The 22412-nt window shown below is 46.9% G+C and overlaps 2 protein-coding genes across 2 annotated transcripts; both read right to left on the bottom strand.

The window, feature by feature from the left end:
- Positions 1 to 2300: 2300 nt before the first annotated feature.
- Positions 2301 to 3637, bottom strand: H6S33_010052 (uncharacterized protein; the record flags this gene model as incomplete). The annotated part of the gene is made up of 5 exons (XM_044841395.1): positions 2301 to 2389; positions 2447 to 2625; positions 2705 to 3180; positions 3243 to 3449; positions 3506 to 3637. 5 exons carry the CDS (start codon positions 3635 to 3637, stop codon positions 2301 to 2303), a joined length of 1083 nt encoding a protein of 360 aa, XP_044697195.1.
- Positions 3638 to 7006: 3369 nt separating this feature from the next.
- Positions 7007 to 9484, bottom strand: H6S33_010053 (uncharacterized protein; the record flags this gene model as incomplete). Its single annotated transcript, XM_044841396.1, has 6 exons — positions 7007 to 8117; positions 8181 to 8246; positions 8308 to 8487; positions 8552 to 8961; positions 9037 to 9200; positions 9286 to 9484. 6 exons carry the CDS (start codon positions 9482 to 9484, stop codon positions 7007 to 7009), a joined length of 2130 nt encoding a protein of 709 aa, XP_044697196.1.
- Between the last annotated feature and the right edge of the window lie 12928 nt (positions 9485 to 22412).

Genomic DNA, 22412 nt, shown 5'->3' on the forward strand with positions numbered 1-22412 from the left:
ACATTCCTTTACTTTTCTGTTAGTTAGTGTTTACTACTTTGTATAAAGGCTCTGAGAGCCGTTCAAAAATTATGCCGTACATCTATAGCGTTTTGACTCGTTGGTTATATAAATAGAGTCTTTTAGCTGCAAGAGTTGGACAGAAAGTCGATCACTTCGACAAAAAGTCCTGCACATCTTATTGGTTGAACGGCTACAAGTCTCTTCCTAAAACAGCTAGACTTTCTGTCCAACCTGCTCGACTTTCTATCCAACTCGCGCAGATAAAAGACTCTGATTTGTGGTTGAAGTGATTTAGTGTGGTGTAACATGTTCTTTTATCTCCTTTTCCAGGAATGTTTTGATCCGACTACATGTATGTATGCCCCCCGAAGAATTTGCGCATCGAATCTTTGCATAGGTAAAGAAGAACTACTATTACTCCGCTTTGACTATCTTAATTAATATAATATTGAAGCTCAGTAAGGCTGCTGTCTACTGAAGTTGTAGTGCACGTGGTAAGGAAGGAGACTAGCTAGGGCTAGGGACCTCCAGGGTCAGGACAAACAAGCTGAAGGTGCAATACCACGAACTTTTGCTTATAGTGACTCTACACTTTAAACCACAATACATCTAAGGAGAAATTGATACCACAGTTGATATCAACCCCGCTTACTAAGCAGCATGAAACCTAACCCACCTGACCACCACATCTGACTCCCTCATGGGGCTGTCCTACGAATACACGAGAGTTCCATCACAGGACGAAAAGTATTATTGGAGCTACGGCTCACGCCGGAGTCTCTTCCCGATACCGCTGACTACGTTTGATGCGATGGGATTATGACTATTAACGTTCCCAGGTGATTGATGGCGCCAGACTTTCCTTGTCGTACAGGAGTACACCCGCTCTGGATAAGAGATCACTTTTAGTGAGTGAGTCGACTGTGACTACTAAGTTTATATGATTCACCACATATCAGCAGGGCGGACCGGGGGGTTGGATCGGAAAATCGAGAATTAGGTACGGGTGGGAGGACAACTCCTCAAATCCTTAGGCCTTCCCATGGAAACAGACAGTTTTCCCGGCCCCGCGCCAAAGCTTTAGGTTTACATCGATTATAGCTATTAATATATTAACAGATTTAGTTCTATCGGGTACCAAGAATAAAATTGCCAAGTTTAGCGAGTGATAATCTATGATTATCTACTGACAAGTAAAATAGTTTTTTTGTTTTTGTTTAACTAATTTTATTATCTAGTTCTTTTGACATGTATGGAAGCTATGAATACTTACTAATCAAAACTTAAGTCATAAGGACCACTTGGTTTAGAGAGAAATCAACTTGCAGTTTACAGGTTCGAAAGTGGGCCCTTGCATATAAATCTACGTACATATCATAATAAAAAGCTATTTCTGACAAGGCCCGCCTAGCTACATATATATCTCTCATTAATGTATCACGACCCTTAGGTTAATGTAGAAAGAGAAGGAAAAGTAGATATTCTTCTCTACAAACTTTAACTTGATTAAAATTACAGTACAATTCTTCTCGGGCGGCGAGAATAAATAGTTGGCTTGCGATCGATGTGCAAGCTACATCTGACAGGAAAATTCGTAATAATTCCAACGCATCATGGTGAGCGTTTAAATCTCACATCAAAGGAAGCTTTCACTAGCTTGCTCACCTACCCCAAGCTAGGTAGCAATCAACTAGGAAGCAAATGGAACGGGGAAGAGAATGGGGTTATACATGGGACAAGACTTCGGGACCCATCGAGAAAGAAGAGGAGTAATATATATCAATAATTGCAAATGCCGCTCCGAGGATCTAGGTATATTATGCGTCCTCTAAGAACGAGAATAAGCGAGGAGGAAAAAAAGACAAAAATTATCCAAGTTCTAGCAAGGTATCTACTCTAACAGTTCAGTGTAGCCAATAGGCAGGTTAGTCGGTCGATCAAACGTTTGGGTCTCAATGCAGGGGTAGGGGCCGGCGGCCAATTAGTAGTTATAGTTACGTATACATATATATATACAATATATAGAGGTTAAGGATACATGTACTTATCGTGGCGATCGATCGAAGAGGGAAGCCAGCACAGTATTTAAGGAGATTCTCTCCGAACCTCCTAATCAAAGATACTTCTCTTCGAATTACCTCCTACACTCAATACGAATGAATATCCCTTTGCAATTTGGCAAGTTTTCTTTTTTTTATTTCTCTAGAAGCGCATATGTCTTCAACATTTATCATTACAAATAAGGTCATTTTTTACATTAGAAAGAGTTGGTTATTCGCACACTACCCACCCAGTCTCTAGACCAGGTAGGGCCACCCCTTAGAGTACTTTATCTCGTTCCACCCCAAGTACTTGTCCTCATCGATATAGCTAACCCTATTATCAACTACAGATTCTAGTTAGCACCGAAAGTTACCCAGTCAATCAGAGCGATACAACTTACCGTAGTGATAGTAGAGAATGTCCTTCTTTCCATCAACGAGGACACCCTGTCCACCAGGTCCATACAACCAGCCGTGGCTACCGAGGATAACATCACCACCGCCATTAACCATGTCCGTGCCATTGCGGTCCAAGAAGGGTCCGTCGATGGTCTTTGAGCGCCCGACTTTGATCTTGTACCTAATTACCCACACACATCAGCAACCACCCACAACAGCACAAGAGAAGAAGGGGGGGGGGGGGGGGGGGGTTGACATACTCCTCACCAGCAGCCGGCATACTAGCATTATACCCACAGCAGTATCCGTGACTGACAAACAAATAATAGTAACCAGTCTTGCTCGCATAATGGATAAACGGCCCCTCAACCGGATTTGGCGATACAGGATCATACGCAAGGTGCTTTGGCACCGCACCCTCCTCAATCCCATCCATCGCCTTGTTCAATGGGAACCCCCATATGTTAGTCCAGAAGGAACCATACGACATGTACGGCTTTCCGGTCTTGGCATCAAAGAGGACAGCCGGGTCAATGGCGTTTGTGATGGTCCAGGGCTCAGTCGCATTAGGGTAGTCGTCGAGGTCGTAGGAACGGACTACCTCACCATGGTCGGTCCATGAGCCTGGAAGGAGCGTCTTGGAGGTTGCGAGACCGATGGCGGAGTTTTGGGCGCCGAAGGTAGAGACTGAGTAGTAGCAATGGAAGGTGTCTCCTACTTTGATAACATCGGGAGCCTGGAGGGTGAGTTGTTGTTAGCGACTGAACTATCCGCCTGATGTGAGGGTCATTAGCTTACCCAGATGTCGTCACGGCCTGGGAGCTCAATGAGGCTCTGGCCGGCGTCAAGTACACTACCGAGATGCTTCCAAGGCCCGTAGAGAGTTGGAGAGCGGGCAATCGTGACGCGAAGATGGGTCCCGAAGGAGTAGTACCACCCATCGTGCTTCACGACACTAGGATCATGAATGTGGACAGTCCCCCAGCCATCTGTATCTCCGAAGATCTGCTCGATATTAGAAGATGAAGACCAGCAAGACCAGAGGTCTATAGAGAACATACCTTAGCAGGATATGGCCAGTTCGACGACAAGAAAGGATCTGTGGCGCTATCATCCTTCGTCGGCGCGCCCAAAACTGCTGTAGCAAAACACGCCAGGGCCGTCAATTGCATACTCGGGATTGAAAACAACATCTTTGTTCGTGTCGTCGGATGATCGGTCTAGCTATAGAGCTCGAGGGTGATACTCCAGCAACAAATACCGGACGATCAAAGAGGTTTATATACCCCCAAATCTCACGAACTAACCTGAACTACAACCCATCTCATCCCCGCCAAATTTAATAAATATATCATCCAGTTGCCTGGTTTTTTTTTCCTGCGGTCTTTATTCATCCGGGTTCGCGAGGTGGGGATAACAACACGAGAATGGGGGAATCTGGGGTTGGATTGCAAGATTTTCCGAGCTTCTAGCTAGATAACTAGCTAGGCCGTACGGAAAATCTCATGAGATGAGGTATCAGGGGTACATCTGTAAGGATTCTAGTCGGCTAAATAGATAGCCAACCGAGCGAACGAGCCTCGCGTTGCCCATTTTTGCGGGGTATACGCACTCCACGTGCTGTTCTGGGGAAGTTGAAGGGGGTAAAAGTCAGGTTCTGGGGAATGGAGAACTGGGGAAACCTGGGAAAACCTGGGAAAATATTGGATGATAATACTCTAAACTTTCTACTGGATCCAGTGGCGAATTGCGTGTTTTTTGGAATTTCAAGGTTGAGTATTTTTATCTGGAGAAGGTCTACACGCGTAATATGGTGAACCCTTCAACGACGTTTTGATCCTATCTCTAGTTGGAAATGGAAATGATCGTACAACTGATTTAGATAAGATAAACTTCAACAGCAACACTACAAGAGCAAAACTACTATTATCTACACCATATCGAGACAAACTAAGTACTGACTTGCTGGCTGGTAGCAAGCTATGCCTCATAACAAATACATTCGGTAAAGAGTTCTCCGATAATTCATTAAGGAAAGCTCGGCATCCACAAGTTCATCTAATACGGCTAATTACGGACGCCACTTCGGTGCCTCCTCGGCCCGGTCTCTAGAGGATTTAGCTTGATTCCGGGGTTCGGGGTTCGGGACTCCCCGTTTAGCCGCTACTGTGTCTGTCTGTCGGCCGATGACATGTGTTTGGGTTTTTAGTTGTCACACCCGTCACGCTTGGTCGTACCGGTACACGTCCTAGTAACAAGTGCCGGCGTGACACCCTGCACAACCTTTACTATTCACGGGTACCACTGCCGGAATCTCATCTCTAGTCTGAAGATTCGTTTCTCTTCCAGATCTAATAAGCATTTGAAACACGACTTGACGCATTAATGATCTATCATCCATGTCTTCTTCACTTTCAAGTTCTGCCGCTTGGCTAAAAGATGAAACGGGACGTCCAATAAGAATATCAGAAACAAATCTACGGCTTAGAAAATAAATCAAAACACCCGTCATACCATATGGACAAAGAAGATTGCTCCCTTTCTTGCAACCAGTCTGACAACACATGAAGTCCGACTTGATACTCAACATGTAGACTCCCGAAACCTATCAAGGGCCCTTGATCGAAATAGCAAGTCTACGTCTACATCCGTACATCTACATATATACTCAGTGGACTAAAGATCCTGAAACCAAAGTACCGATATACACGTGACGGACCGACACCACCCCCGAGCCCACTCCGCCCAACCGCAACCCCATCACCGACCAGCCACCTCCGATACGTCGCCGGCGGGGCCTAAGCCGCGCATGTCGGGCCCTTCTACCCGCCTCAAAAATAGTCCTCACCCACACACCCCACACACCACCATTGGTCCGGCTAAAACCCCATCACGCACCACACCCACTTTCCCCCCATGCCCTGCCCTGCATCTATATGAGCTTTGCCTTACTTCACCCTTCTATACCGATCCGATCGAATCTCGATTCTGGCACGGTTGTGTGATTCGTTGCGAATGCTTGGAATCGAATCGGTCGTTAGTGGTTTTGTGATATTGAGTATGATACCTAGCTGACATGACCCCCCTTCCCCCGAACTGACATAACCCCCCGAACTGACATGACGGACCGGACCGGGCACAGCGCCCCCGGACGTAATAGTAGTAGAGGCAGTCTATCCATCTATCTAGACTCCGCTATCATCATCACCAACGTTCTGTGATAGCTATTATATTATAGTGGTAATAATAATCAATAAAACAAGGCTCTGCGCGGTTCGATCCAGTTTTGAGCAGTCAGATATCAGAACTCAATAATTAATTCCTCTCTTATGATGACGCCGGATTGACTGGCCGTCACCGTCATACAATAGGTCATAGTTAGAGGTAGGTAGTTCGAGGTAGCTGATATCGTCGCAGCTATAGATTCGTTCACCCACCAGTCACCCACCCAACCAAAACCAAACACCAAACCACCACAGATCCCGCTATCAACATGCCGTTTTCAAAACCTACCCAACAACCCACAACCTCACCACACTACACTCTGAAACTTCCCTTCCGCCTGGCCACCTGCCATGCCACCTCCCCATTCCAAATCCAAATACGGCGACATGTAAACTACCTCTCCCTCTCATCGCTCCAAACGCTCCTCCATCGGTCCTCTGATCGTAGCATTACTTTTGTTGTTGTTGCAAAACTCTTGTACCATGTCTCGTGTCTTGATTGTGCGTGGAATCTAAAACACGACCACTTGCCCGATCCGGAAGGGCTAAGAAACCCTAACCCTATGCACGCTACAGCACTTTTTCTCACGATGGATGGGTGAAGTAAGACTAGCGTAGAGAACTGGCTCCTCGGAGAAGAACGGGGTGGATGGACCCCTATGCTAAGTGGCCCCTTGACGAACGAGCCTACGGAGCGAATAGCGGGGACGAGATGGGGGAGGGAAAGCCGGGAATCTTCAACCCCCCGCGCCGACGCTAGAAAATTCCAGCGGGAAGGAGAGTCTGGGCAGTGAGAGTCTAAGGTATCTAAAGTAGTGGAGTTTTCATATCCTTGTCACAATCCCACATCTACAGCGATATCGTCACCAAGGTTTAAAAGTAAAATTAAAGGTTTTTTCACAACACAATTTGAAGCTCTTTTTCAAAGAAGGGTTTTTTTTTAGTTTTTATCGAATTCTCATGTTCGATTACCGTGTGTGTGTTTCTATTCATACAAAAACAATAACCATCGTTCTTTCGTTCTCATCATGACAATAAAACTGTCCTCCCCTGCCAGGAAGAAGCACCAAAAAAAACAAAAAGAATAACCGACACAAAACTAAAAGTATGTAAAAGAAGTCCAGCAAAAAAACCGCTGTTTAAGAAGTGAATGCAATCGTGAAGTGAAAAGAAAGAAAACCCATTTGAGACCCCCATCCCCCCCTTATTCCTTTGCCCGTAAAAACCCATACAAAAGAAAGTTATAATAATAATAACGAAGAAAAAAAACGCCCAAAATGATACGCCCGATAAACCCCCAAATAAGTACCCAAAAACGAATGTGATAGTAGTAGTCTATCAGGAAGACTCGGTGGTGGCAATGAGCGGCGATTCTGAAAACTCCTTGCCCTTGATGGTGCTAACGAAAGCTCTAGTGACGAAGGCATGCCAGATCTTGTCTTTCTTAATGTTGTGGTTGTGCTTCCTCTTGTTGTCTCTGTTCTTCTTCTTCTTTGAGGCGTCTACATCCTCGCCTTCCTCTTCTACATCTTCTACCTCCTCCTCTTCCTCTTCGTATTCCTCGACGTCAGTGCCATCAACCTTTTCGCCAGCCTTCTTCGTCTTCCGGCTGTCTCTAAGGGTGGCATCGACAATCTCTTGCGCGAGCTTCAAGTAGTTCTTGACCGTCATGTCCTTCAAGTTGTAGGTCTTGTCGGTTCTAGTATTGTACTCGACCTGGTATCTAAATTCGCGGTCCTCGACATCTCTGAGCTCAAGGTTCTTGTGGTGTGCCTCCGCCTCATCCTCCTCCTTCTCCGGCTGCCTTCCATTGATCCTGGTCATGTTGGCATAGTACTGAGTGTATCCCAACCATGTGAATGGCTGCATGGAGTAAGCGGGGCCGGGGGGAGAAGTCTTTGATGGTCCGTCTGGGACACCAGGTTCCTTCTTCTTCTTCTTTGTGACAGTTGCTGTGGTGGTGTCGACATCGTCCTCAATTGGGCCAGGTCCGAGTTCGTTATCGTTTTGGGACTCACCAAGACCGGTGATGTTGTACTCGACCACTCTCAATGTCGGGAAGTAGTTGGGAACGACGCTGGGTCCGACGAGCGAGAGAATGTAGCGCTCACCCCATTTGCCGCCAATCTTCTTTGAGTAGCTGCGGCTTGCGGCTTCGACTTCGTCTGCGCTGGAACCGACCACGTTAATGGGACTGGGGAGGTATGAGAAGGCCTCGCGGAGTGAGTGAAGGTAGGTCTCGGCATTCGATGCGGTGAATGTAGGGTTCTCCTCGTCGAATTGCATGACCTCATCTTCTCGCTCTGGTTCCTCCTCTACACAGCTCGGGTGTCCGGTGCAAGAAACCTTGGTCTTCTTTCTCGGCTTCTTGGGGCGTCTGATCTCATCCTCGTGTGGAGGCTCGAGTTCGTCACTGTCGTGAAGCAAGAAATGATCGAGATTCATGTGGCTAAACCGGATATGTTAGCCAAAAAAGGTTTTCTTTGCTATATCGGGGAAATGATCGACATACCCATAAATAGAGCCAACAATGACATCGCGGTACTGCTTAGACCACAAAACATATTTCTTCCAGCATCTGAAGATCTCCGTTAGTTTGATGTTCCTTGTGTCGCAGCGGGTATGTGGTGGCAGCTTACGTTTCATCCCAACTTTGCTTGGTGCTTGTCCAAGCTGGTGGAACGTGCCCGATCAGGATTGCCTTCATGCCGATGTCACGCATCAACGCCAACTGGACCTTCAGCCACTCCATCTGCTCGTAACCGGCCTCGCCCTTGACATCGCATCCATCAACTGCCGCGTTAGATCCAAAGAAATAACTGGAATCTCAACGTTAGCCAGCGAACAGCAAAATCACCGCAGGGAAAACCCTATGAAACATACATTGTGTTGAGGGAAATGACCGAAAGTCCACCCTGACTGCCCAATCCCATCTTTCCATTCGTTCCGGGAACAACCTGAGTCCAGAAGTACGCTCCCTTGTCAAACACGTGGTACTGGTCCTGTGGGATAAACCTGCGCCAGATGTCCGAGTACTCCCTGGTGACCCTGTTTGGGCCGGCCGTCATGATGTTGTGCGGGAAGATGTCATTGTTTCCAAGGGTCGGGATGATTGGCACAATCAGGTCGTTCGTCGGGTCGTCATCACCAAGGTTATCGGGCTTTCCAAATACCGCAAACATCTTGTCCGAGATGCGACGGTTCAGGTCAAGGATCTGGATTTCCGAACGAGGGATATTGGCATCGTTGTCGTGGCGCGCTGAATCGCCGGTCCAGATAACAAAATCAACCTCCTATTGTAATGTGTCAGTTTTTTTTTATTTCATTCTCGGTAGTTGCGGGATTTAGGTATTTTTTCCAAAACGTACATCCTTCAGGTTCTCCTCGATCCACTTAAACGTCGCATTCACCAGCGTGAATGGCGTATCACAATCCGAAGTCTCAGCGCCAAGCGTAGCGGCATTGCCCGAACCGCGGTGGCAACGCTGCATAGGATCTGATCCGGCAACATAGAACGGATCTGGGTGTACATCTACGCAAAAACACAAAGTCAATATATACAATACAACCCCAAAAACCAAAGGTGCGCAGAGTATGGGGGAACAAAGTTTGCTCACCTGAGATGTGAAGAAACCTCCCCTTGAGTTTCTTTGGCTGCTCCTGGTTCGTCTGGATCACTTGCTGCTGCTGGGCAGCATTTGGCAAGTTCTCGACGTGCGCCGAGGGCTGGTTTTTTACGGGGGAGGACTTTGTCGACGGGGCTAGAAGACAGACTGCAAACGCAGCAATGGCGGCGGTGGAGGTGGTGAACCGCATATTGGAATTAAATTGGCCCTAGCCAGGCACGGTAGATGGCAAAGGTAGCAAGAATATGGAGAGAGGAAAGAAAGCTAAGTGGAAAAAAAAGACGATATCTAGATGGCAGGACAGGAGATGTGAGGTGAGGAATGATGGAGGAAATAAAAAAATAATCTGAGGGAAAGGAGCAGGAAGAAATAGTAAGTCGAGATGGCGGGGAGGAGTAAGAAGATATATATCAAAAATACATGGCCATCGAGGTAGAGTAATAATAGGAATAGGATATGGATAAATAACCGCACTATCAGGTTAACACGGGAATCAGCAAAAGTGCTGTGTATCGGCTGACGGTGTGATTGGCCAGGGATTGGAAATATGGAGGGGAGGAGGAGCAGGAGGAGGAGGAAGAGAGCGAGTGAGAAGGGTCGAGAAAGAGAGCTAGGAAGGCAAGGTGTCCGCAAAGGTGGGATGTATGGATGGATGGATGGATGGATGGGCGCTGTTGGCTTGAAAATTATTGGAGATGTGGACGAGCTGCACCCTGCTCTGTGCTTAACTAAACTAATACTGTCGGCGCTAGCTTTGCGCTCAACCAGCTCAACTTCAAAAAACCTCTCTTTGCTTGCTTCCGATATGCCTCCAGATGCAAGTGAGGACCCTGATGGCTGGGACCCTCCCACATTGAAATTCCCTCCCACCCACCCACCCACACCTCTCCTCTCCCCCCCCCTTTCTATTTTCATTTCCACTTCCCCATCCATCCACACATCTGCGGGGCAAAACCTGGGATGGAGGGGCAGCAGGCCAAGGCAAGAACGAACGAAAGGGCGACGCAACGCAACGCACGCACAAAAACGTCCGCCGCCACATCCAGGTCTCCCAAAAGTAGCAGTCAGTTGGGGGTTACCACCGTGACACTTCCAAGACACACGCGACACGTTCCTATATCTCGAGTCTGACTGGCTCTCCATATCCCCTTTCACAAAACCTGAAAACTGAAGTTCGCTCCCGAGACAGCTGGGATATGCGAAGGCATGTATGTAGTGAGAGTATGTAAGCAAAGACAGGCAGGCAGGTAGGCCGTTCATTCAGGGTGCAGGTCCCCTTTGATTGGCCCGTGGCGACAGACAGACAGGGTTATGACGTAGTTTCGCTACTAGAAGAGTGAGTGAGATCAAAGAGCCTCTCCCGACTCTTCTCTCGCCATTCCATATTATTCTCCCCCTCTTTCTCCCCAGATTATGGCACCCTCTCTCTCTAATTCTTCCCCGTTGACTTGCTTCATGACTGTGCAAGATGAATCTTTGGCAGAGAGCGTCATCTCCAGAGTCAGACAACCCTCAGCCTTTCCCCGGTCCGGTCATGAGTTCCGGCCTATTGCAAATAGGTAAAACTGGAGATCTTGTTTATCACTTGCCTACATACCCGAGCAGATACGTCAAACATCGACAACGAACGAGGAGAGGTAGAGGTGGGGTAGATGTACATATTTCCTCTACTCTAGCAGCAGCAGCAGCAGATAATCACAAAATTATAATGAAAATAATAGCTCTCTCTCTTCCTTCCTATCCGCTCTCCTCTTTGGCTTGATGATCAAGAAACTAAAAGTGCCTGCTCTGTTGATCACACCCACCCCACGTACACATGCGCGCAAACCGGTGGGAAAAAAAAGAAAAAAAACCAAAATTAAAACCTCCCAAGTTCTACGGATGGACGACGGAGGAGCGCAAAAGGAGCTGATGCAGTGAAACTGTCTGTAACTGTCGCTCTCTCACTGACCTTTTTTTTTACTTTTGTTCTCGCGGAGCGTTGTCGTCGGCCCATCCATCAACATGCTGCGGTGGTCTCGTGCGGCTACATGATGCTGCTTTGCTTTGCTTGCTTGCTTGCTTGCGCCGCGTATGAACCCCCGCATCCCAAGGGATGGGGCACCACCCACCCCTACCTACTCTACTCCCACCCTACCCACCACACACATACACACACCCTTGAGCCCTCCTCACCCATCCAAAAACTCCAGCGAGATCGGGGCGTTGCGCTCTCGATAATCTAGCATCTTTTTCTGCGATAGATTACTCGCAGTGCATTTCCCTAGCCAACAGCATTCTCCCGGTAGGGTAGGGGTTGGGGGGGGGTGAGCGATATAGTGAGAGGAAAGAATGGTTAACTTAGATCCAGAGAGGAACGACCGATACCGGTGCTAATTGACTTGACTGTGGTGATTATTGTGATATATCTGTTCTGTTTGTTGTTGGTGATGATTATGGATTATGTCGGCCGGCGGAGGGAAAGGGGGAGAGGGAGGGAATGGACAGGATGGGTGGATGGTGGATGTAGAGTACTGTACCTAGAGTACTGTACTCCTATCTTTAGATTGCTTGGTTGCTTTCTTTTTCTTGCCTACTTCGTGAGCGTAGAACAGAGAATGTAGATGCCGGCGCGCGGGGTGCAAGAGTCGTGATGTAAGGCTAGGTATGTCTGTCCGTCACGCCCTCTCCTCCACCTCCCTGAGTAAGTACATATGCCGCCGTATCCAGCTGTGTCCGTCCTCTTCCCAAAGGAAAAAAACAATCCGACCCAACCGCAAGTGACGCCACTCCAAACCCACACCTCCTCCATCCAGAAGGTCTTGACATCACGATAAATCCGCTCGCTATTTATCACCGGTATCACGTTCCGTCAACATAAGCTTTTCCACAGACACTCTCGTCTCGTGCCCGCCGCCCACTCACCCCCGTGCCCCCCGTAACACTTGTCCCCGCCGAACTAAAACCCAGAACCAAGTACAAGACAAGACACGAAACCGCTGTAACATAGCACCCGAAACATTTCAGAACCCAGCTTAACAATTGCAACCATAAACAAAAAAGCCTCCCATGCATCAATCAATCAATCAATCAATCAATCAATCAATCAAGCATGCCAGCGAGAAAAGGAACGAAAGCAATTAATGTATATCAACCAAGTGCTAACCAAGCTGTGGTAGAGGTACCGAGTGCACAGCGTGCAGAGCAATGCAGAGTCGAGGAGTATGTAGGTACCGACATACACCACACCGGGCGGAATCGAAATCACGAGCTCACCGCTTGCCTACATTGACTTGACTGTTCGGGCACGGCGGTTCGGCGGGTTGGTGGTAGAGTACCTTTAGGTCGGCGTGATATAACTAGGCACTTCCTAGATGCAAATGTTACAATTGTACAGAATGCGCATCCCGTCACTCGATTTCTACCTCTATTCAATATCTACTATTCTACCCTACCCTGCTATTCTACTTATCATTTCAACCGAGCAGCGTTACATCTTAGTACCAATGGTCACGCCCCACACCTAGCGTGACACCCCACATTTCCTTTTTCGCCCCTCTCGAGCCCCTCCACGCCAAAACAGGCCGCCGCCGCCGCAAAAGAAAACAGATCTCCCAACCCTGCATACGTTCGCCTTGCCTGTAACATGACGAGTCGATTTCTGCTTTTTCTTTTTTTCCCGCAGGATTTCAATAGGCACTGAGACGGCAGGCGAGACTTGGCGCTTGACGCAATGGGGTAGGCAGACACACGACCCAGGGGGAGCTGCGCGGGCGGGCAGCGCAGCATAGAGTAGAGGCAAGCGCGGCGGGCGCTGCTGGCTGGGTTGATTGCAGGTTGTAGTTATATACAGTTACCTTTGGTCAAAGTGTGACGATTCTACCGAGATGGGTACTCTACCAGTATTTGGAGGATGTTTCCTTTTTTGTCGCGGGAGGCGCGGGGTTGGGGTAAGCAAGTACATAGCTACTAGCAGTTGGCCACCTCGCCAGGGCGAAGTGTGAGCTTGAATGTGATCAAATTTTGGGAAGGGCGGTTGGATGTGGTGAGTCCGGTTTTTACAGTACCGATGCCAGTGCCAGTGAGCTGAAAGTATGTGTAATTTAATGGAGTTTGCTTTAATATAAACTTCCAGAATTATATTGCATAGCTATTGCTACCTAGTGTAGTGGTTTAAATGTCTTACATATGTCGAAGTGCTTGATCTGGACGATCGACAGCTGTTTGACCTGGAAGTAACTCTGCAACGATTTCCGACCATTTAGGATTCGCTGTAAATGTGATGAAAAGTGAAGGTCTTCCGAAGTGTCTTACGATAGCCATTGAATCCTGGTATAATTATTGCATATAACGATCACCACCGCTATAGCTGCTAGGAAGTATTATTCTCCGTCCGGTTTGTTCTGGATTGAAGTCTTCTTGAAGCATAGCATCGGCCAGGCCATTATACAAATCGGATCGTAGTCTTGATTGATTCAAACGTATCCAATTTAGTTTGTTCTGATCACATACAGCCCATGCGTCAACCAAATATTGCTGAAAAAGGTTTTGAGATTGAAATAGTGTTAAAGGCTCGGTTGAATGTGAATGAATATGATAGCTTTGTAATAAGTTAGTAATGATTTCTATGATAATATATTAAACATACCGATAAAATTCACGTTGACCTAAACGCAATACTTTCCGATTATTCAATCGATCTCGAAGTTGTAAACTCCAATGCCAACCGGTATCCCTATTTGGAAAAAGCAATACGTAATGCAATGGCATATACGCAGCATGGTTAGGATTGATGATACTGAACATTTGATTTGGCAATGGATTTCTATGTGCCAATACGATATCACGGAATCCAGCTTCTTCATATTCATCAGGAATTATTACCGCCACCTCGTTACTTGTAGGAAAGTTGTTTCGTCGTTTGTCTGCTCCTGTTTCAACTATCAATTGAAGACGTGGATTAAGTATAATGCGTGCATTCCCATCTTGTGTTGAAGCATTATCCAATCTTTCTTTTGCTGTTTTATAAAATTCAATAAACGGATTTATTGAATTTAACTCCATGGTGAGACGTTGAAGTACCATAATATCTAAAGTTGGATGTGTTGCATGTTGTACTTGTGCTGAATATTCTGGATCGTAGAAATATAGTTGGGCGAAGGAAGGAGTTGCTCCGATTGCTGGTGTAACGGGGACTGAGGACGTAGGAACTATGAAGCCAAGGAATACAACCGAGGCGAAGACGTGGACGTAGGAGGTTCGTAGACTATGGACTATGGACTATGGGGCCGAAGGGTACACCTAAGGCAAGAACGGGGACTGTGGACTATAGACTATGGATGGTTGTACCTGGTCTAGTATACCGGGTAAACCCTGTGACGTAGCGCGAACCAAATAGTATTCGTAACTGTGAAGTACAGAGGTTGCATAAAGAGAAAAGAGAAAGAAAGAGAAACAAGAAATCACGAGACAACGCCCCCCCTTATATATCCATACCCTATCCCAATGCTGACTCATACCCTCGCGTAACAGAAACAGAAAGAACATAATAGAAACCCGCTTTACTAAACCCAACCACACTGCATTATCCTTCTCCCTTATACCCAGACAACTCACATAGCCAACCCGTCTAGCTGCCGTTACAGACCACTCCCCCCTCTAAAGCCTACCTCCTGGTAGGCTTAGGCTTCTGTGGATATCGTTCGTGAAATCGTTTAACAATATCGGGCGAATGTTCGACATCCGACAATGGCTGCCACGAAGCTTCATCATAACCGACATACTTAACCAAGTATTCAAATCTTCCCCGATGATCCCTGGAATTTAAAATATCCTCGACTTCCCACTCCTCCTGTCCTTCAACTTCAACCGGCGGTGGTGGTAACTGTTGTTGTCCTGGTAAAGGATCGTTTGCTGCAGACGACAGTAAAGAGACATGGAATATGGGATGAACTTTCATAGAACGAGGGAGTTCCAACTCATAGGCATAAGGACTAACGATCCGCTTCACGACATATGGTCCAATGCGTTTCCAATCAAGTTTCTTCGAGGGTCGTTTGGTGAGGACATGGCGGGTCGATAGAAAAACTTTATCCCCCATCCGATAGTGAGGCGCTGGAGTCCGACTTATATTGGCCGACTCCTCTTGAATCCTTTGCGCTCGGAACAATTCAGCTCGTAAAACGTCTAGTATATCCTTCATCTCTCGTGCAATGGTATTCGCTTGGTCTTCCGCTGTCGTCCTACCATGTTCCAAAGGACCAAAAGTCATTCTTGGATTCCTTCCTGAGTTGGCGTAAAATGGAGAGATTCTCGTTGTTTCAGAAGCATGGTTATTTGTTGCAAACTCGGCCATTGGCAACCATCGAACCCAGTCGTCCTGTTGATAAGAAACATAACTTCGAAGGTATTGTTCCATCACAGCATTGATCCTTTCCGTTTGTCCATCCGTCTGGGGGTGAAACGCTGTAGAGAACTTTGGCGATATTTCCAAACGATCGCAAAGGGACCTCCAGAATTCCGCAACAAATTGTGTTCCTCGATCAGATACCATAGTTTCAGGTAACCCATGTAACTTCCAAACATTGTCAATATACAGTCTCGCTACTTCCCTTGAGTCCGCCTCCTTTGTTGTTGGTATTAGGTGTCGCATCTTAGTTAACCTATCCACCACGACCAAGATTGCATTGTATCCATCGCTCTCTGGGAGGTCGGTAACAAAGTCCATTGACACATCCGTCCATGGTCCATCGGGTATTGGCATCGGCCGGAGTACTCCATAGGGTGCATTGCGTGGCACCTTGCTACGGGCACACACATTGCAGTTCCGAACATACTGATCGATATACTTCCGCATTTGTGGCCAGTAATACTCTCGATTCAGGAGTTCCAAAGTCTTCGCTCTGCCTGGATGACCTGCCGATGGTTTGTCATGATACTCTTTTAGAAGTCTTAGCCGAAGATCATTGTCGTCGGGTACATAGAGTACACCACGGTAAAGTAGCCGACCGTTGTTGTCTTCCGTACATTCGGCAAGCGAGATCTTATTCGAGTGACGGATGCCGTTCCGAAGCATCGCGAGTACTTTGTTCGGGAAACTGTCAACTTGGTAAGCATTTAAAAACAACTCTTCTACAGTGGACATTCCTTCAGCGGATTCATTTGAAAAAGAACCCGCGAACAAACTTAGCTTTAAATCCAAATTTTTTCGCTTCAAAACCACCTGGCTTTGATGCATCAACCGTTCATCCCCCTCCTTAGGTAGGTCACCCGACCTCCTAGTCAATGCATCCGGCTTTGCCCCTTGTTTCCCTGGTCTAAATTGAATGACGAAATCAAAACGTGAAAGAAATTCCGACCAACGGGCTTGTCGACGGTTTAATAGCTTTGTTGACATGAAATATTCGAGGTTCCTATGATCGCTGAGGACTTCGATTGGAAATTGTGCCCCTTCCAAATGATGTCGCCACTCCTCAAAACATCGTACAATTGCCAGAAGTTCTTTGTCATAGATTTCGTAGTTGCATTCCGCAGGGGAATGCTTCTTTGAGAAGAAAGCAACTGGATGTAAAATTCCTTCATCATCACGTTGGGACAGGATTGCAGCAGAAACATAGTCGGATGCATCGGTTTCTACTACGATTTTCCGATTCGGATCAAAGTGCGCTAGTATGGGTGCCGTCGTAAACATCTTTTTCAATGTCTGGAATGCTTCCTCCCTTTCATCCGTCCATTCGAACTTAACATTTTTCTTCGTCAAAGCCGTAAGTGGAGCAACAATCTTTGAGTATCCTAGGATAAACCGTCGATAGAAATTAGCGAATCCCAAAAATACCTGAACATCATGAAGGTTCCTTGGTGTAGACCACTCCAAAACATCGACAACTTTCTTCGGATCCATTCGATTCCCATCCGGGGTGAGAATCAGGCCGAGATACTTTGTTTCCTGAACCATAAACTCGCATTTCTCAGGTTTAAGGTGAACATGATTCTCATCAAGTACCTTCAGAACCTTCTGAATATGCTCTTTGTGCTCCGACAGAGTCTCCGAATAGATCAGGATATCATCGAGATATGCCGTTACAAATTGATCGAGGTAAGGACGTAGAATATCATTGATCCAGTGTTGAAATGTGGCAGGGGCATTCGCTAATCCAAACGGCATTACAGTATACTCGAAATGTCCATAACGAGTCCTGAACGCCGTCTTCCATTCGTCTCCCTCGGCTACCCTGATTTGGTTATATCCCCAACGTAGATCCAGCTTGGTGTAGTATTGCGCTCTTGATAACTTGGCCAGGGTTTCCTTTAACAATGGTAACGGATACCGATTTTTGACCGTGATTGCATTGAGACCTCGATAATCTACACAGAGCCGGAGAGTCCCATCACTTTTCTTTACGAACAGTATGGGTGCTCCCGCTGGTGACTCACTGGCCCGAATAAATCCCTTAGGTAGATTTTCATCAAGGTATTCCCGTAGTGCTTTTAATTCAGTCTGCGACAGGCCATAGATGGGTCCATACGGTACTCGTTTACCCTCTTCCAAAATTATTTCAATGTCATGGGACGGTCGATGTGGCGGCAGGACAGAAGCGTCATATTCTTGGAACATATGGAGACGATGGTGGAACTCCTTTGGTACTAGTTGCTTGACGTTGGTAGTGGATTTATCAGCTGCTGAAACGACAACAGTATGATATTCTGGTAAGGGAATCGATACGCCATGAACAGTAACTGCAGTTCCACTGAGTGAACAGTGTTTAAGACAGTCCTGAGAATCAAAAACAAGTAGATTATCCTTTGGCCGAATGGTGACATCGTGACGTCGCATCCACGGTATTCCCATTACGATCGGATAATGTCCCAACTTTGTAACGAAACATGAGGCAATTTCTCGGTGACCATGAATATCTAGTGAAACATTGACAACGTGGGTAATTTCTCCTGACTGGATAGGTCTTCCATCCATAACATCTACCAGGCGAGATTTCTTAAGGGGGGTCATTGCAAGATTGTTGTTGCGTGCGAAAGATTCATCGATAAAAGCATATCCTGATGCTCCAGTATCAATAAGAGCGTAGGTGGAAACGAAAGAGTCGGGATTCTGAGAGACCGAACAGGTAACAACAAGAGAGTCTTCGGACATCTTATCTTCAGACACAGCAGCAACAGGGAGAACAGAAACAGGTGGCGGGGCTGGCCCCTTTGGTTTGCCATTTTTTACCAAAGGGGCTGACCTTTTAACGCCGGCTTTGAGGATCCATTTTCAAGTGGCCTTTCTCGCCAATTGCTAATGGAACGGGGATCTTGGGTGCGAGGAGTCAGGTAACGAGGCTTGGAGACATGGCGAGATTTAACTGTAGCGGTAGAAACGGAGATACGAGAACGAAGGTCAGCGATGGTGGCATTGGCTTGGGCCTCCCAGGCCTTTGCAACAGAGGTAATGTGAAGAATTTCATCTTCAGCATTAGCGAGGTTTTCGTCAGTGATGGCGAGGTTTTCCTGATGTAATGCCAGACGATACCGAAGCTCCTCCTCTTCGGCTTTAGACTCCTCCAGCTCAATCTTCAAAGCAACGATAACCTCGTCGCGACCTCGGATGATCTCGGTAGAACCTTCCTGGTTATCGCACAAGGTTTGCCAAAAATCGGCAGCCTTTTCGTTGGCTGCTTCTAGTTCTATGGTGAGGCTGGTAATAACCTCTTCCTGGGCCGTATCAATAATGGGTTCTGGTGGCGTGGGGGTGTCGAGAGGCTTGTTGAGAGCCTCCAAACACTCAGCAATAAGACCATGAGCCTCGGTAAGTTCTTCGCCGAAGTCTATATCGGCTGGAAGAGGACCATAGGTGATCAGAAATTCTGAAAGACGCTGTAACAGCGTATCCTGGATAATGTCGGACATAGTCGCGACCAGAGCTAAGCGAGGCGGTGTTGTATTGGTTGGCTGTAGAGGATGCAACCTAAGTGTAACGGGGACTGAGGACGTAGGAACTATGAAGCCAAGGAATACAACCGAGGCGAAGACGTGGACGTAGGAGGTTCGTAGACTATGGACTATGGACTATGGGGCCGAAGGGTACACCTAAGGCAAGAACGGGGACTGTGGACTATAGACTATGGATGGTTGTACCTGGTCTAGTATACCGGGTAAACCCTGTGACGTAGCGCGAACCAAATAGTATTCGTAACTGTGAAGTACAGAGGTTGCATAAAGAGAAAAGAGAAAGAAAGAGAAACAAGAAATCACGAGACAACGCCCCCCCTTATATATCCATACCCTATCCCAATGCTGACTCATACCCTCGCGTAACAGAAACAGAAAGAACATAATAGAAACCCGCTTTACTAAACCCAACCACACTGCATTATCCTTCTCCCTTATACCCAGACAACTCACATAGCCAACCCGTCTAGCTGCCGTTACAGCTGGTATCAATGGTCCCTGAAGATGATATAATTCAACATGAATTTGGAAGCAACTTATACAACCGCTATTTGCGCCAACTCTTGTATCCGTATTGTATTTGACTGAGGTAAACGTAAGTGCTGAATTATATTCCCGTATATGTTTCCGGAAGTTTCTTGGGACAGTTTCTAAAGATTCCAACAGGTACTTCAGATAATCAGAAGGGGGTTTAAGAATTTCAAGTACAACGTCTCCCTTCTTGCAACAATTCTCAAAGATTGGTGTTTGAATTGAGCTCCCGGTGCAGCTTGAACGTTCATTTAGCCAATGCAAAGCTTTGCATGATTGGCAAACAATTGTCATACGCCCAAGTATTAATAGTGACCATTTTGTTCGGGAAGATAGAAATGCCATTGGAGAGGGGGCTACAACTGGTAAAACCAGACGGAGCTGGATTACTGTTAGAAACCATCCGAAAAAATATTCAATAACCAAAATCGTAATACCTCTATATTATTTTCTTCCTCCATTAATCTTGTGGCTCTACGTGCTGTTCTTCGTTCTCTCTCTAGTTGCTATACAATTTGTTAGAGCAAAATATAACTGTCACCCGGAAAGATTCAACACTACATACCAAACATGTACGACATGATTTACGTGGTTCTCCTTGATTATCCTGATCGTAATCTTCAAGAGGTTTCTTCCGTTTGTATTTACGGCACGTTATGGAATTCATTGTTGTTTTTCGTTGATCAGAATTGTTTTAAAAGATGGTGGGATGGGGGGAGGTAGTACCTATTTTAATTGAATAGGCCCGGCTGTTGACTGGGTGTTGACCGGCCTGGATATTGATCCGGATGTTGACCGGCCTGGGTGGGGCGTATTGGTTGCCACACAGAGGTCAGGGTTAGGGTTATGGGCCGGCGTGTCAGCGGGGAACCGCACCAAAGATACATGTACCAAAGTACCCCTTAAAGTGTATTCCAGTAGGTACACTATAGAAGATAGTAGATAGCACATTTATTTATTAAGATATAATTTAATTATTAAGATATAATTTAATACTCCTACATTTTGTTTTGACTGGGCATTGGCCGCTGTTGGTTTTGATTGACTGGGCATTGGCCACTGTTGGTTGACCACGGGCGATTTGGTGGGGCGGATTGGTTGCCACGCAGATATCAGGGTCAGGGTTCAACCGAGCGCGAAACTGCTCTATCGTAGTACATATTAGATGGCAGAGACCTTATCAAGAAGACGGAGCTGTGAATGGGGGATAGGTACAGTGTTCTACGTAGGTGTTCTGCTCTGTGGGAGAGGAGAGACAGAGAGCTGGCCATGGTAGGGAAGTACATCTAGGTAGAGTACCGAAGTAGAGTAGAGTACCTAGATGCTTCACCCACATGTATCTCGCCAACAGGTTTCTCTCGCTCGCTCGGCAGCTTCTCTGGGTTGGGGGCAGAATCCGGGGTACATATACGTTACGTACACACATGCCCTGTGAGACCCCTCCCTACATGTCCACATCTCACCTCACAGCGCCTCCAAATACCGTCTCTACTCACTATCTAGAACCATAACCCGAGCTCGAGTGAGACAATAGCAATGGCAATATAGAGTCGTAGAGTACATGGTGTAGGTAGCTACCCGTCGACGCGCGATATAGTTACATCTCATGCAAGTATACAAGAGCCCACTTGCGAATCCGTCCAGGCTGATCGTATTAACCCTGGGCCGGAACGGAATGGATACTCTCGAGACAGTTGACAAGCGGCCTGGGGCTGGCTGTCGTTGTCTTAGAGAGTGGCAATGACATAACTGCGTGTTTTTTCAACATTGAAAAATTCTCTTCACCGACGAGTGCGAATCCGTGAACAAGTCTAACTAATGACTTGGCCCGGGCCATGAGGATGATTCCCCCCCCCCAAACAAAGATCCCGGAAACAGATGTGCTGCCGCGGCGGCCCTGTCCCGGATCCCCGTTACCGGCAGCGTAAAGATTTCGGAAGCGAATTATATACCGTCTAGCGTACATAATAGTGAGGAAAAGAAAAGTAATTACTGAAAATTCTCCTGAGCGAATTTTGAGATGGCTGGCAATTATTAGCTTCGGGAGAGGAAAACCGTGCGCTGTATGCAAAACGGTCATGTTGAAGGGGCTCGTCCGAGGAAGAGCAGAACAACATCCAATAGCCCTCACGCTCGTTTACCATTCATGGACCCCACGTTTTTGTTTTGAACGTCATGAGTTGAGGGTATGGGGTCTTGAGTGTGTATGCGTGTGTGACCAGCATCTGCGGTCCGCTTTTAAAGGTACCCGGGTTTGGGTACGATACTGCAGCTAAGATCACACCCCCTGTCTCTTTTAGACATGCTTTTTTTGTTTGGAAAGGCAATCAAGCACGAGAGTTGAGAGGTGTGGGCATGAAGTGCTGTTTTTAGTTATGCGTGTGTGCAGTGTGTGATGGACATGGGGGAGTGAGTGGTGGAGGAGCAATGTTTTTACGTAATTGCATCTCCCCTGCCTGACAGAAGATTTGTTTTGCAATTTGAGTGGTTCTTGTGGTGAAACGTTCCGAGCTTGATGCCCGGCGAGATGGGAATCCGGGGGTGGTTATTGGGGTGTTTTAACTGATCCTTAGAGATGTTTATTTCGACTACATATATAGACGGGTAGGCCGTATTTAGATTAGTTGGGCCTAGCGCTTCGTGCCATGAGTGAACTACATATG

This window comes from Morchella sextelata (assembly GCF_020137385.1).
Source record: "Morchella sextelata strain SCLS chromosome Unknown scls_4, whole genome shotgun sequence".
NCBI classification, from domain to species: Eukaryota; Fungi; Ascomycota; class Pezizomycetes; order Pezizales; family Morchellaceae; genus Morchella; species Morchella sextelata.